General features: G+C 40.0%; 1 protein-coding gene across 2 annotated transcripts in view; it reads right to left on the bottom strand.

Annotated features, from left to right (window-relative positions):
- BRIP1 (BRCA1 interacting protein C-terminal helicase 1) overlaps nucleotides 1-17,120 on the bottom strand; it is a 113,467-nt gene that overhangs the window by 81,769 nt on the left and 14,578 nt on the right. For both annotated transcript variants that reach the window (XR_003765703.1, XM_029082166.2), the window contains exon 7: nucleotides 848-1,138. Coding sequence is in view for 1 of the 2 variants with exons in the window: in XM_029082166.2 (XP_028937999.1) it covers nucleotides 848-1,138 (291 nt within the window). In the remaining variant the exon portion in view is untranslated. The remainder of the gene's footprint in view (nucleotides 1-847; nucleotides 1,139-17,120) is intronic.

Genomic DNA, 17,120 nt, shown 5'->3' with positions numbered 1-17,120 from the left:
GAGTGGTAGAGCAATTTGTCCCAATTCCCACAGTAAGAGATTGACAGAGGAAGGATATTGGACTTTTGGGGTCTTGACTATGGCTCTTGTGAGCTACCAAACCTGCTTTGCCTTCATTTGTAAGTGCAATGCTTAAATGAAAGTTTGGATGACCCCCCTATCAACTTCTGAGCCTACACCAACTGTTTCAAGGTGTAATTCCTTTTCTGAAAGGTCTTTATCTAACTAGTAATTGCACCATTTGCAGGTTCCTTGATATTATTAGACGATCTGGTGAAATAATATATTAGTTGATAGGAAAGAGCTCAATAATCTTTTTTGCAGCACTCATCTACCCTATTTGCCTCAAAAATTCTCATAGAACTAATAGTTTACTTTAAATGAAATTGTCGCAAAATTTCCTGGTCAATTAAAATAGGCAAAAATACTTTACAAATAGTGACTTGATGTCCTTAATTTAGATTTAAAAATTTTAAAAACAGTAGCATGTACTTTAATTTCATTTAAATAATTCCATTCACCAAAGTATGAATACATTTAGTATTTTCTTATAAAGAGGAACTAGCATTTAAGGAAAAGCTTTATTACCACTATAAGCTAAAAAAAGTATCACGGAGTTGGTTTTAGTCTTGGATAGCAAAATTTGAAAAGAGAATGCTGAGAATAAAGAGTTTATGAAAATTAATGAATCACTGAAAAACATGCCATTCCTGGTTTTCCAACTACGCTGGCCACAGGGAATTAAGATGCTACTCAGGTACTTTAGTGCACATACACACATTCCCACCTACACGCATATGCAAAGTTAAAACAAATGCTTTTTGTTCCTTAAGTGAAATTTACTCACATTTTTCCCATCCATCAACTCCATACACTTTTCATTTCTGTGGAAATTACCGACTACTTCAGGATGTATACAAGTATGATCCCGGCTAGAAAGAATGGTCATCCGGACCCCGGAGTACGCAGTTCTCCGTAGCTCCCTAGTAATCTGAGCTATCTGTTTGTGTGTGCGAGTTCCAAAAAATATTTTGGGTATCCTGGATTTTCCTCCATGTTCTTTCTTCGGTGTACCAGGACCATCCTTGCTCTTTTCTTTTTTAATTGAACAGGCACATCTAGTACAAGGGCCAGAAGTCTGTAACAAAAAGACAAGAAAGGCTGAGTCACGTACAGCAAAAATAGCCGCTATTTTCCTACGATTTCTCCAAGCATTTCATTACTTGACAGTTCCAATTTCACAATTAAACGCTATTTCGAATATATCACAGTGTCTCAAGCCTCTATGTTGAAATTAAGTTGATGATCATGAACTTGATGAGGCTTAAGACTGCTTCCCCTCGTGCACACTCTCCCCACACATCAAATAAAAAAGTTTAAAAACGGATCTTCCAGATTTCCCGGGTCTTTGAATATGCTGAATCATCTGTCCCAATAAGAACTGCACATTTTAGGACTTTTTCTGGGGTGGGGTACCAACTTCTTAGTTTTGATGAAAATGAAAGGCATGAGTCCTCATATGACTCATAATTGGTTTTACATTTAAAAATAAGATACCGTTCTAGCATCCATTTAAATTAAATGTTAACATGTAGCCTTTTCTATTTCCTGTTCACTGTGGGAAACAGTGAAGCAGGTTTTATCATGGCATCAGGTAAACCAAATCTAAAAATGCTTTCTTTAAAAATTCATAAAAAATATTTGGGTAGCAGCTGGTATTAAAATTCTCAATGACACTACAAAAATCTGACAATTTTAGTATGGTCCATTATTAGAAAAAGAAGTTCAGTGCAAGGAAATGTCAATATTTAATGAAGCCAATTGCTTAATTGTCATTTCCATGAGAAACTGAATTGCCAGCCATGAAAATGCTTTGCTAATGATGAAAACACTGAAGCTTCATGTTTCACTTTTAAGTTCAATTTCATTGAAATTCCAATTATGTTCCTCAGAAAGTAAAATAATGAACACTCCAGTTTATGCCCCTACTTCTTCCCTAACGATGGCCTCTAGTTAATAGAAACTGAATCCTGAAAAACTTTCCTAATAGAGGGCACAATTGAATTTTCCCCACTGGCCCTTAATAAGGAGAGCATCCTCTTCTGTCCCAGCTTGCTGAAAGGAGCTAAAAAGAAGGTTCAAGAATAAATATTCCATGAAGGAGATGTAAAGTTGAAACAATAAACACAGCCTGTGAAAAACTCAACTGTTTGTAGAAGCGGCCACTGGAGCGAAAAAGCTAAACTGTATACGAGGCGGAAAAAGGTTGTAGTGGAAGGTTTTTGTTTAATGGCACACAGAGAAATATACCGTACTTGACGGCTCGGAGACTTTTTTTTTCAAATCGTAATCAGTAAGATTATACTTCATAAACAAATGCGAAGCTGTGGCATGTCTTACACCACAATGCTGGGGGAATCGAGCTGTCTCGGCCTCTACTCTGTGGAAAAGCAAGTTCAAATTACCCCCAGTCCCACTCAACCTTGTCCACCATTAAATATTACAATACGCGATAGAAGGGATGTAAATGTGACCCTTCTGGAGCTGTCACTCACTAGGATAAAAGGTGCACTGATGTGCCAAATAAACAGCCCGTCAAAGCAGATAAAGTTACAGCCATACTGGAATTGTTACATTCCCCTCTCAGGTTGCCAGGACCAGCAGATTTCATTACGGTATGCTGCCACATTAAATAGCCGGTTCCAAATATCCTGCCTTCTATATTGAATAATTACTTATTCACTGAAAGGATAAAAAGAAGAGTTATGAATGGGGCTCTTGTCAGCAGTGAGGCAGGAAACAGCTGACATGTGGTATACGTTACATATGTGGCAATATCCGACTCAGCTTATGGGTGCACGGAAAACTGGAATGCAAATTATATCATGATATTTCTGTCTCGATTCTTTTTGGGTCTTTGAAATGATCACACTAATTAACATACTAAAAGAATTAATGTGCCCATAAGCTACAGAATCAGTTTACGTTTTCCGACGACAGACTTCTAAATCCAGACTCAAAAGTTGCACTTAATTGGGCTCTTTCTCTTCTCGGCGATGCAGTAAAATTAAGCCTTCATGGCTAGGCCTCGATATTTCATTAAGGGCTAAGTGTAAATACTGCTTCTAAACACAAGAGTAATCCATTGCAGCAGGGTTTCCCCAAGGCATGGAAAAATCTGCCCACTTTCACTACTAAAATTATAGAAAATCGCAATTCCAGTTCTCAGGCTACCCTAAGGCTGAACTGAAATGATAAATCTTCTGCTTTTCAATTCAAACATTAAAAAAAAAAAGAAGTGATGTACTCAGACACTTTTGCACTCATGAAACGGTAATGTTACTTTAGGTGTTTGGCAGGTGGCTACAGAGGGAATTCTTAAAAGGCTGGATTGATTCTCAAAGAATTCTGTCCACCACAGTAACTGTTCTATTTATATGCTCCCTTCTCTCATAATGATAATAATAATAGTATTTGGTAAGTGCTTACTATGTTTCAAACACTGTTCTAAGGGCTGAGGCAGATACAAATTAATCCACTTGGAAACAGTCCCTGACCCACAAGGGGCTCACCAGTCTCAATCCCCATTTAACAGTTGAGGTAACTGAGACACAGAGAAATGAAGTGACTTGCCTGAAGCCACAAATCAGACAAGTGGCAGGGTCAGGATTAGAACTTGGGTCCTTCTGACTCTCAGGCCCAGGTTCTACCCACTAGGCCACACTGCTTCTCCCACAATCCAGTGGTTATATTCCCAATATAGTAGGGGCCTTATGTCGGACTGCCATTGCCAGCTTGGGCACTAATACTTCTTCCATCATCACTCCTTACTTATTTCCCTATGTCCAAAATGTGTCTTGGTCTTCGCTGCACATAGTAAGTGCTCAATAAATACGACTGACTGATTGCCTCAAGCCTCTCCCCTCTTCAACCTATCCTTCATAGAGCTGCTTGCATCATCTTCTAAAAATAATACCCTGAACGCATCACTCCCTTCCTCATGTACCACCAGTGGCTATCCATTTTGCATCCAAGATGTGTGATTTAAGGCTCTCTATATGGTGTCTCCTTCTTGTCTATCTATTCTCTTCTCCCTCTTCACCACAGTTCAAACTCTTCACTCCTACCACCCTCACCTTCTAATTTTGCCTCCCTCCCAATCAGTCAGATTTACTGAGCGTTTCCTGTGTGCAGAACGCTCTTCTAAGCGCTTGGGAGAGTACAGTACCAGAGTTGGTAGACAAGTTCCCTGCCCACTATGAGCTCACAGTCTACCTCTTAGCTCTTCCATCTCTAGGTCTTTGCTCACATCTTTCCCACAGTGTGGAACACTCTCCCCTCTCAAATCCACCAAAGGCATGCATCTCTACCACCTTCAAAGCCCACCTATAAAAATTCACTTCTTCTAAAAGGTAGCCCCCAATTATTCCCACTTTCCCCGACTGTTTCATGCCCTCAGTCACTCTTGGCAAACAATGGTATAATGCCTCTTTACTTTCATCTTGATCATTTCTTTGTTCTTATTCTTTTACCTTTGGGTGTTGATGATGTGTGTTTTGACTCCCCCTTGCCTGTAGGGTTCTCACCTCAAGAGCAGGGACTAATATTTTTGACTTCTACTATATATTTCCTAAAGTCATGTTCTACACAAACGCTGGAAGAGTTCTACCATCTGCAGACTTAATTTTTGGCAATTATTCAACAAGTCTGACTCCTTTAAGAAGCTTCTCAGGAATTAAGATCACTCCTTATATGACTGGTCATCATCAGGACCTCTCCTCATTACTAAAAATGATTATACAGAGGTTTGTAGCTAAGGCTGGAGGAAGGAAAAGGAGGCACAAAAATCTAACAATGCTAGAAGTTGACTGGAAGGCGCAAAGACACCAACACAAGGAGGGAGGCATGTGTGGGGAGGCATGTGTAGGAGTCAGGAGACCTGGATGCTGGTCCAGTCCTGCTGTCAGTCTACTAGGGGTCCTTGGGCAAATCACTTCACCTCTCGGCTTCTGGTTCCCTATCAATATGAGGATAAAATGTCTCCCTCTTCTTACCTCACAGGGAAGTCAAGATGATAAATTATGAGAATTAATATGAAAACACTTGGGATAATCCTTCAATCAATGACATATATTAAGCACAGTTTCAGAGCAATATACTGTGCACTATAACAGATACTATATACATATTTGTGTATACATACAAACTAAGAGTACTATACTCACTCCACAGAGCATTTCTGTACGCATCTGTAAATTATTTATATTAATGTCTCCCCTTCTAGACTGTAAGCTCATTGTAAGCAGGGACTACATCTACCAACTCTGTTGTACTGCAGTCTCACAGGCGCTTAGTACAGCACCCTGCACACAGTAAGCATTCACTAAGTACGAGTGATTGATTGGGAGAGTAGAATAGAGTTGGTAGACACATTACCTGCCCATAAAGAGTTTACAGTCTAGAGGGGTAGAAATTCAAAACCGCTATGTAGCGGGAATGAGAGAGAACAGATTTTTGATCATGCAACAGTCTTCTCTACCACATCCACTTGACGACACCAATGGACACCTATACACTACTGATTACATATATTGCTATATACATAAGTACCAGTAGACACATTGTTCTTGGCTTCTCTCAGAAGGCTATTTTTAGGGAAATCTGCTTACATCTGCTTACATAATGGAATCCCATTTATTTGGGTTTCACTGGTTCTGAATTTGTCACCATTCGACCACCTGTTTCCTCCCTCGCCTGCTCTTCTCTTCCTAAAAGTAGGTTTTGATAATAACAACAACAATAATAATGGTATTTAAGTGTTTACTATGAGCTACGAACTGTACTAACCACTGGGGCGGATACAAACAAATCAGATTGGTCAAAGTCCCTGTCCTACATATGGCTCCGAGTCTCAATTCCCATTTTTCAGATGAGGGAACTGAGGCACAGAGAAGTGAAATGACTTGCCCAAGGCCACAAAGCAGACAAGGGGTGGGGCCAGGATTAGAACCCAGGTCCTTCTGACTTCCAGGCCCGAGTTCTAACCACTGAGGCACACTGCTTTTCTATATTGATAATAATAATAATAATTATAAGCAGCACGGCTTAGTGGAAAGAGCAGAGGCTTGGGAGTCCGAGGATGTGGGTTCTAATCCTGGCTCTGCCTTTTGTCTGCTGTGTGACCTTGGACAATTCACTTAACTTCCCTGCGCCTCAGTTATCTCATCTGTAAAATGGGGAATAAGACTGTGAGGCCCACATGGGACAACCTGAATACCTTGTATCTATCCCAGCGCTTAGAACAGTGCTTGGCACATAGTAAGGGCTTAACAAATACCATAATTATTATTACTCTATATTGATCTAAAGAAGGAAATGTTTGAGCTCTACTGAAGTTAACAAAACACTAAATTGGGTGCAAATATTATGAAACACGCAAAGAGGAATAGGATAGGACAGCTGGAAAGTGGGGTAGGAGGAGGCAGCAGTAGGGAAGAGGAGAGGGGAGATAAATATCCTAATTCTTCAACTTCCCCATCTTTCCTAAACTGAGTTAAAAAGACAGAGGAAACCAGACCAGTATAAACATCAAAAATTAATCCCAAACTTGGCCACATTCAGGGATACCCACAGTGCTTATTAAAAGCATCCTAAAGATACTCAGATTTTTTACAGTTCAGATTGGCTTTCCCCTCCTTCAGCCTGAACTAGTGAGGTTTTACTATAACAAACATTTTCCGATGGAGAGCAATTATCTGATAAGTGGGTCTCATCTCTTTCTGCTCAAAAGAAGAGATCTCCAATTCAAAGGATAATGGACACAGCTTCCCATGAGTACTGCATCATGTCAAAGATACTACTCGATTCTGCAGTTACACTTAATTAGCTCCATTCTGCCAATACCAAACCCTGAAGGGAATACATTGAAGTTAAACCTTCAAAAATATTTTAGACAATTAAGCAGTGCTCCAGTAGATATTTTCTATTTGTAATTTTTGAATAGTCTATTTCCTAAGAGTTCCTATTATAGACAACTGGTATTTCCAACATATTCTGTAGCATAAAGTATATGATCTAGAACCAGCTAACTCCCTAAAAGATGTTATTCAGAACATACTGTTTCAAGCTTGCAAGGCTTGAATTAGTTATAGCACGAATAGAACCCCGGCTTCTAAATGTAGGTGTCGATCAATCTTATTTTGTGAGCGCTTACTGTGCACTAAGCCCTTGGGAGAGTGCAATGCAACAGAATTGGTAGATCCATTCCTTGTCCACAAGCAGCATGGCCTAGTGGAAAGGGCACAGGCCTGTGAGTCAGAGGACCTGGGTTCTAATTCCTGTTCCTCTATTTGTCTGCTTTGGGACCTTGGGCAAATTGCTTAACTTCTCTGTGCCTCAGTTGCCTGATCTGTAAAATGGGGATTGAGACTGTGAGCCCCATGTGTGACATGGACTGTGTACAAACTGATTATCTTGTCTACCCCAGTGTTTCGTACAGGGCCTGGCAGAGTAAGCACTTAAGTACCTTTTTAAAAAAAAGCCTACAGTCAACCTCTATGGTGTCAAATAAGCTTAAATACATATGGCCTATATTCCCTAATCCTTCAAGACTGAATTAAGAACCACATTTCAGTTTTTTATATTTTAAGATGCTGCTTAGGGACATCATAAGCTAGCTGAAACTCTGAATGCAGGAACCTGACTCTGTAACTATAATGGTTCTGTAATCTTACACATTGTAAAGAACCAAATAAAATGCATGTTGCGACGGAACTAGAAAAATTTTTATTTCCTTACCATTTTAACACTACTACAACACATAACAAAAGGATTTCTTTTTGTAGTTCCTCAAATCATGAGCGTTACCTATCAGCTCCGCTCTTAAAAAATCCCCCGTAATATCAACCAACACTGCCCTTAGCATTTATAGATTTCCTTCCTACCATCAGCACACCTCTAAATACTGAGCCCGTTGTTGGGTAGGGATTGTCTCTATTTGTTCCCAAATTGTACTTTCCAAGTGCTTAGTACAGTGCTCTGCACACTGTAAGCGCTCAATAAATGATTGATGAATGAATGAAAATACATATATCATTTGTGTATATATACTGATATATACCATAACTTAGCTATTTTCATCCCAATACACTTGTAATTTCTCATGGAATATCGTTGATCTTCCTCCTGCTCCCATTTTTGTCTGCCCCATTAGATAGTAAGCTCCTGAGGGACAGTGATTATTTGTCTTTCTTCAATTGTACTTTCCCAAAATGCTGAGTACAGTGTTTTACACGCAGTAGGCACTCAATAAATACCACTGATGAACCACCAATCCATGATATTTATTGAGTACTTACTGTGTGCAGAGGACTGTACTAAGCATTTTGGAGAACATAATACAACACTTTCCCTGCCTACAAAGCTTACTTAAGGTCTAGAGGGGGATATGAACCTGAAAATAAATGACAATGACACTCTCACTACAGAGTGGAAGAGATATTGCAGCTTACTTTCAAGACAGGCTTATGTCCCACCTGCCTCTTCGGCAGATATGGAGCTCAATGATATTTATTAGTCAGTGCAGCCCAGAGCTATGGGCATGGCAAATTCAGCATTTTTAGAGTTAGGTGTTACATCTGAATGTCAAGTTGAATTCCACCTACAAAAGGAGAAAGTAAAGCGGAGAAAAGCTAATCGCCTATCGAACTAAATGGAGAATCTAGAACTCAAAACCAAGTATCTAAGGAGTCCAGGCTCTCTTCAGTAAGAACAGCTCTCCTTTAGCTATTCATGAACATGTAAAAATGCAAAATGTCCCCTTTTTCAAAAAAAAAAAAAGTCAGAGGCACAGAGAGTTTAAGGGAAAGGAGCTGACTACATCGATAGGCACTATGATCTTTGAGGCATAAGAAAAAGGGCTTATTGTTATCTTTATCTACCTTTCCCTGGTTACTAAGCCATCTGAATGATAGAGTGCTGAATGCCTGGTGTGTGAAATCTCACACAAGCACACTCTGGTAAGATATCAGAAGTGACATAACTATAGCTTTTCAAGTATTCTTTTTTAAAAACTCTTTAAACAGGAGTAGGGGCTCTGCGGCCACAGTCTCATGATTAAACTGCACAAAGCAGCTGTTTATCCACTCACAGTAACCAGCAGGTGAACCCGATTCAATATTTATCACAGGCTTTCACAGATCACTGCTAACCAAGCAAACGTTTTAATTAAGCTGGGACTTGCTTCAAAGAGCTCATTCAAGATGTCAATCAGCAGGTAAAGGATCGGATACGGTGTCAGGTGAGAGTGTGTAACACAAATCCGCAACTTTCTTCATCCCATTGCTGAAAATTAGCCCGCTTTAGAGTTGGGACTCTGATTGTAACAGACTGCCAATCTCCTGGAATGTGTAACTTGAAGTCACTCAAACTCTATTGTGAGGGTTGTAAGCAATATGTTAAACTGCAATGGGCTAGCACATTAAGACAGATTCTTTTCACTGTTGTTTTTCGATACCGCAAGTGTTTGTTACACTACTCTCCATTTACTGTTTACTTTCTTACCCAGTGTAAATGGGGATTCCTTAACACGGCTGCCCCAGTTTCTGAAAGGCTAAGCTTTAGAAGAATTCACCAAGAGAAAACCACAGGGGTATAATTGGCGTCTAGATTTTGACAAGGACAGTCTTCCTCTGCAAGAATCCTCGGCTCGAGAACAAACCCTAGTTCCCAAACTCTAGGTCGAAGGAAGTTAAACCTGTCAGAGAGATCACCTATCTTCTTTTGAGAGAAGGCCTCTGTTTTGGAGGCCCTCTGAATATGCCTCCCTAAGGAATGGCTCACTAGATAGTGCCTTCATCAACTGGGGGAGGAGGTTTAGGGGAGGAAGGGAAGTCAAATGGTCTGAATTCTAGTTGCAGTGCTCCAGCTCCCTTCTGCTCCACTTTCACACGGCAGCCTTCGGCACATTAATAATTGAATATAAGAGCAATAGACCAGAGCTCTTGATGGAGAACAGAGTTTAAAAATTAGGTTAAAGGAATTAGCCTATCAAATGCATTGGACTGAGTTATGGTTCCCCTCCTACCCTTTTTTATGGGCTTTATTAAGCACTTACTATAATGTGCCGCCATTGTAGTGAGGGCCACGGTAGATGACAAGCTTATTGGGTTGGAGGCAGTCTGTGCCCCACCTGAGGCTCACGGTCTTAACCCCCATTTTACAAATGAGGGAACTGAGACACAGAGCAGTGAAGTGAAATGCCGGGGGGCACACGGTAGACAAGTGACAGAGCCTTCCTCCGGAGTCGTTCATGATTTTCTCACTTTTGGGGCCCGCTCTTAAAAGAGACTACTTAGAAGATGAGGCTTCATGAAGAATGAGGCTTCTTGGCTACTGAGTGGAGTAAGATAGGAGAAACATACTACACCTGTTTTCAGAAAAATTCCCACCCTATGTATTCACTGAAAATGTAATTCTTGATAGCCATATTTCATTTTTATTCTTAGAATCTAATTCTGCCCCTGAATATTCCAACAGGCATTAACCCTTTAAACCTTGACTACACTGCTCTCTGAATAATGGTAATTTTAGCACTTAAGAACTTACTATGTGCCAAGCACTGTACTAAGCACTGGTGTAGATAGGAGGTAATTAGGTTGGACAAAGTCCCTGTCGCACATGGGGCTCACAATATAAGAGGACATACCTGGAAATTCAATGTACTAACAGGGTTAAATACAGCGGAAAGACTTTAGACAATAGTTCATATGCAAACACTTCTCTTAAAGGGTCTTACCTTGGGCTTCTTGATTTTTATGGTATTTTTTAAGCACTATGTGCCAGGCACCGTACCTGTTGCACATGGGGCTCACTATCTTAATCCTCATTTTCCAGATGAGGTAACTGAGGCACAGAAAAGTTAAAGTGACTTGCCCAAGTTCACACAGCAGATAAGTGGTGGAGCCAGGATCAGAGCCCAGGCCCTTCAGCATCCCAGACCCGTGCTCTATCCACAAGACCATACTGCTTCCCGTGAGCTCCTCCGGGCTTTTTCTGGAATGTAATTTGTTATTGTTAGATCTTGTTTACACAGCCCAGGTCTGAAAGGGGGTGAAATTAAAGGTACGAAGTTTTCCATAGAAGGCCTCTGAGGGCAGAATTCCTTCCTTTGCTGGTCTGAAAAATCCCTACTCTCACTTTCTTTTCCCAACTGGCAATTTTGACTTGCCTCTTTACCCCTTTGGGGGATAGATTCATTTTAACAAATTAAAGAAATCATTTTCAGCCGAGTTACATTTGAAAAACTATTTTTTAATTTGGTCCTTGTTATCTGCAGCTGTATTTTCCCTTTCACTCTCTCTCCACTGCTGCTGAAGTAACAGACACCTCTGTAGGATTTAACATTGTTTTTGCTATTAAGTTATAAAATCAAATTGAGGGCGGCTTAATTTTCCTGGTTTGATACACTTTCATTTATTATTAGAAAGTAACAAGCCTTCTTGGCCACAGCAAAAGCGTTCGTTGGCATACATTTAAAGCTGACAGCTGTAGACCTCCACATCTCTTGATTTTCACTGCCTTCCATATGGCCAAAAGTATCACAGCAGACTAGACTCCTTTCCAATTTAGGGCTCTTTATTATTATTAAAAAATAACAAAACTGGAAACATTAAACAGTTTGAGAATCAAGGTAATGTTTTTGCTCTTTTTTAATAACAACAATCAAAAAGTAATTAACGAGTTAGGCCCCTAATCTGTAATGGTGCCAACTTTAGGCAGAAAACATTTGAGCATGCTCAGTGACAGACTGAAATTTTTGTGGAACTTTAGTGTAAATCTGAAATTTAGAAAAAAGGATAAAGAATTATGCCTACTCTAAACCTTTATTCTTTTTTTGCTAGACCAGCAGCACAAACGCATTGAGAAAGAGTTGTCTCTCCTATACCTGCCACATCCTTACTAAGGTTTTTTGGATGTAGGGCAATTTTCACCCTAATGCCAGTAAGGAAAGCCATTTCCCAGCAGCTCTTTAGCCAAGGTGGATAGATCATGGTGACATAGTAGAAATGAGACCACAATAAAAAGAAAATCATGAATGGAAAAAATTTAGGTCTCGAAAGTGTGCTCTGTAGATTTAAAGCAAATCTACAAGTTGAGGAATATTTTTGAAAAACACGTTTATTTCACTGAAATACAGATTCTCATGTTTCCCTGAACCACACAGCATGTTTCAATTACTGCAGGTACAGCTGAAGTGGCATCTCAACCAAAAGAGCCAGATGAGGTCAAACGAGCTTTCTGAAGTGTTTATTACTGTTTCTTTGGTTTTTCTGAATGTGAATGACTTCAAGGAAACTGAGTTTATCAATCAATCCACGGTATTTACTGAACGCTTACTGGGTGCAGAGCACTATACTAAGCACTTCGGAAAGTATAATACAGCTGAAGTGGCAGTTTCCCCGCCCACAAGGAACTTACAGTCTAGAGGGGGAGACTGACATTAAGACAAATAAATAAATTATAGGTATGTAAATAAAGTGCTGTGCGGCTGAGGGGTGAATATCAGGTGCTTAAATGGTCCAGATCCAGGTGCATATGTGATGCAGAAAGAAAAGCGAGTAGGGAAAATGAGGACTTATTCTGGGAAGGCTTCTTAGGTGTTACAAGATTGGTAATATGGCTTTGAAGGTAAGAAGCATGGTGGTCTATCATATTTGGAGAAGGAGGGAGTTCCTGTCCAGAGGAGGATGTGGGCACGGTGAGATAGATGAGACTGAGGAACAGTGAGGAAGGTGGTCTTATAGGAGTGAAATGAGCATGTTGGATTTAGTACGAAATTAGCAAGGTATGGTAGACAGGAGTGAGTTGATCGAGCCAGTGGTAAGTGGTTTCTGTTGAAGAGGAGGTTAGTGGGTAACCCCTGGAGACTCTTGAGAAGTGGGGAGGTGTGGACTAAACTTTTTTTTTTAAAAAATGAGCCAGGCAAAAGAGTGAAATATGGATTCAAGTGGGGAGAGACGGGAGGCCAGTGAGAGGGGAGGAAGATGTAGTAGTCAAGGCGGAATGGGATGAGTCCTTGGATCAACATAATAGCAGTTTAGATGAAGACGAAGGGAGGATTTTGGCAATATTGTCAAAGTAAACAAAGATTTGGTGACAAACGGCACATGTAATAATAATAATGATGATGGTATTTGTTAAGCACTTACTATGTGCCAAACACTGTTCTAAATGCTGGGGTGGATACAAGGCAATCAGGTTGTTTCAGGTGGGGCTCACAGATTTAATCACTATGAGATTACTCAGATTAATCAGATGAGGTAACTGTGGCACAGAGAAGGTAAATTTATAGGCAGGGAACATGTCTACCAACTCTTTTATTGAATGCTTAGTACAGTGCTCTGTATACAGTAAGTATTCAGTAAATACCATTGATTGATATATGGGTGAGTGAGAGAGATGGGTCAGGATAATGCCAAGTCACTTATGAGACAGGGAGGATAGTAATGGGAAAGACAGGGGGAGGACAGGGTTTGGGTGGAAAGAGTTCTATTTTGAACCTCTTAAATTTGAGGTGATGGTTTGGACATCCTGAAGGCAGGAGGAACTGTGAGACTGCACAGAAGGGGAGAGAACAGTGCTGGAAAGGAAGATTTGGGAATCATACCCATGTAGATGGTAGTGGAAGCCATGGGACCGAGGAGTTCTCCAGGGGAGTGAATGTAGATGAAGAATAGAAAGGGGCCCAGAAGTGAACCTTGAGTGACTCCCACCGTTAGAGGCTGGGAGGCAGAGGACAAGCCTGTGAATGAGACTGAAAATGAGTGACTAGAGAGATAGGAGGAGGACCAGAAGAGGACAGTGTCAGGGAAGCCAAGGTTAGACAGTGTTTCAAGGAGAAGGGGTGGTCAACAGTGTTCAAGGCAGCTGAGTGATAGAGGAGGATCAGATGAACTAAGTCAGAGGGCCCTGAGTTCTAATCCCAGCACTGCCACTTATCTGTTGTGTGACCTTAGGCAAATCAAGTCACTTCTCTGTGCCTGTTACCTCATCTGTAAAATGGGGACTGATTGTGAGCCCCATGTGGGACAAGGACAGTATCCAACTTAATTAGCTGAATTTAGTTGAATTGAATTTACCCCAGTGTTCAGTACAGTGCCTGGCACAGAGTAAGCATTTATCGAATACCATAAAAAAACCCTCAAAAATCATGAATGAACAAACTATACTTTATGACATGATCTGTCTTGTGAAATAGCTGTGAAAAACCAACCCCACTTAGCAATTGTGGAGTTGTATAACTTATAGAATGTTATTTTTGAAAACCTAACTATAGTTCATTCTTAAATTCTATCTGACCCATTTTGCTTGTGCCCTTCCCCCTATCTGGAATATCCTCCCCAACCAACTTAACATCATGTCCCTCTTCTCCTCCAAAGTTCTCCTGAATAGTTCCCCCCTCCCAGAAGCATTCCCCAATTAATCTATCCAGCTTTCCAGTCATGCCATCTCCTCAGCCACTTTATCATTCGTTCCTCTTTCCATTTGAATACTTATTATTGCTTTAACTACTCATGTTTATTATTTATAGCTATTCTCTATTCTCTATTCCTCATAAAGGAATGGCAGGGGATGCTTCAGCATGGTTTAGTGGAAAGAGCAGGGGCTTGGGAGTCAGAGGATGTGGGTTCTAATCCCAGCTCTGCCACTTGTCTGCTGTGTGACCTTGGGCAAGCTGTTTAACTACTCGGTGCCTCAGTTCCCTTATCTGTAAAATGGGGATTAAGACTCTGAGTCCCACGTGGACAACCTGATTACCTTGTATCTACCCCAGTACTTAGAACAGTGCTTGGCACATAGTAAGTACTTAAATACCATAATTATTATTATTACAAGCTGACTGAGTCCTAGTCGGGTGAGTTTGGAAGAAGTTCCAATTTGGGGTCTTCTTAGCTCATTCGCTAAGAGGTCTTGGGGCTGGTCAGGGAAGACGCTGTGAGTCCAGCTCAAAAGTCTGTGGAGATGGGAACAGAATGCTTTGACCATTCAGTTGGTGACCCACTGGGGCAAGAGTCCCCTTCATTCCTATGGAGTTAACTCCAGGTGTAAGTTGACCTATTGATTAGATTCTGGTGAAAAATAACTCAGGATTTAGCAAAATGTTCAAGAACAAAATGTCATATAATGATATCTTTTGACTCCAGTGCTGTAGGAGGGAATTGTAATGCAGATTAGAAAAAGCAAAACTTGCCCACAGACTCTGAAGAGAAAAAAAGTTTGCGGAATTATTTTTACTTCTGACTTTAGTTCCGAGACTTTAGCAAATACATAAGAACCATGTGGAGAAAAAGGAATTGACTTCTTCCAATAAATATCCGCTAAAAATACTCTTAAGGGAAGATTATTTCAGCCTCCATTACTACTTTCACCAGCACAATATTATTTAGCTTCTCGTCTTATTTTTCAAGGTAACAACCTCATTTCACAGTTTTAGCATTGTTGATACTTTCTCAATTATCCTATGTCAACACAATTCAACCTTTTGAGTTTTCTTCTACTTCTTTATAAAACCGAACAAAAATATGCTAAGGAGGCGATTGTAAACTGGATTACATTCAATGTTAGTTCTTTCAATGCCACCAAATCTGATCCTCCTTTAAATTCAGGATTCTTAAGACTGAAAACGCAGAGCTGAAACTCTCAAAAGGAGGTCAAAGTACCTTTTGCTTTTCAAATAGATGAAAGAGGCAAACCTTTTCCGAAATGCACAAGCTATGCCGGAGCTTTCCACTGAATAGAGAAATGCTTTACAATAAGATTTTTCTTGCCATGTAAGATGGCAAACCAAATATATTTTCTAAAACCTAACATTCTTCCTTTTTATTTACCCACTCCTGTGTGACTGCCTGGCTTTCAACCATTCCTTCACAGCTGGTCTAAATATCCATTTGTATCCCATAAGCTCTCACAGAATAGTTCAGTCATTACACAGTTTTGTACATCTGGTGCAACACTAGCTTTAAAATTTACCTACCAATAAAACCATTTAGAGAGCATCTCTTCTCCCTATATAATTCTAAGTTCCAAAATGTATTCACAAGGTATTTCTACCCAAGTTGTGTAGACATTTGGGTCTACACAAGTTCAAGAATACACTTCTTGTGCATGAAATTACTTTTTTGGACAACATAGCTTGAATAGGTTTTTCATTAAATGGGAAAAATGAGCAACACTGCCACCATGCTGGATTTTAAATTACTTTAGGGGTGGCAGGGACAGGAGCAAAAGAAGGGCACGTTCCATTCATTTTCAAGTCACTTGTTTAACAATAGTGTTATTCTTCTTACTAAGGACCCTTGGGTGAGAGGAATAAGCAATGTAAAACAGTTTACATAAGCAGAGCCTACTTAAAAACATCTGAATTTAAAGACAAAATGCATTGAATGGTGTGATTTTGAACAAGCAACACTATTAGAGAGCATGATATGATAAGCGCAAAAAGCACTCCCCTTTTACTGAAATGAGAAAACTAAAAATGATATAAAGTACTGCATAAGGGAGAATCTCACCTTGCAATCTCCTAGTTTATAGTTTTCCCTAGAAATTCTAAAATTCAAGTTTGATTTGTTAAACTCCTATATTTTTTTTTTTTTAAGGAAAGATTGAAAAACTCAGAATACAACAAAAAGCTATAAATCCTTTTCAAAGGCAAAAGAACAAGAGAGATCTTTACCAAACATCAACAGCACACTCTGCTGGCCTCTACTGAATCAAGAAAACAGAAGGTGAATAGGCATTTAAAATCTTCCCAGGGAGGGGATGAGGGGCAGGAAGGGAAAATAAATCCATAGTAAAACCTAACCAATGACCTGAACAACAACAAAAAGTGCATATGTTACATTATTAAATTCATACATACCATACTCATTCATTCACTGTCATATTTACTGAGTGCTTACTGTGTGCAAAATACTGTACTAAGCACTTGAGTACAATATCCTCCCCGACTTCCAAAATATAACCAATAAATAAAAGCAGCGTGACCTAAAGGAATGACCACAGACTTGAGAATCAGAACAACTAGGATTTACTCTCAGCCCTGGCAATAGCATGACTCTGTG

Source organism: Ornithorhynchus anatinus, chromosome 17 (genome assembly GCF_004115215.2).
Source record: "Ornithorhynchus anatinus isolate Pmale09 chromosome 17, mOrnAna1.pri.v4, whole genome shotgun sequence".
NCBI classification, from domain to species: domain Eukaryota; kingdom Metazoa; phylum Chordata; class Mammalia; order Monotremata; family Ornithorhynchidae; genus Ornithorhynchus; species Ornithorhynchus anatinus.
Note: the sequence above shows the minus strand (reverse complement) of the source record. Positions and strands in the feature narration are given on the sequence as shown.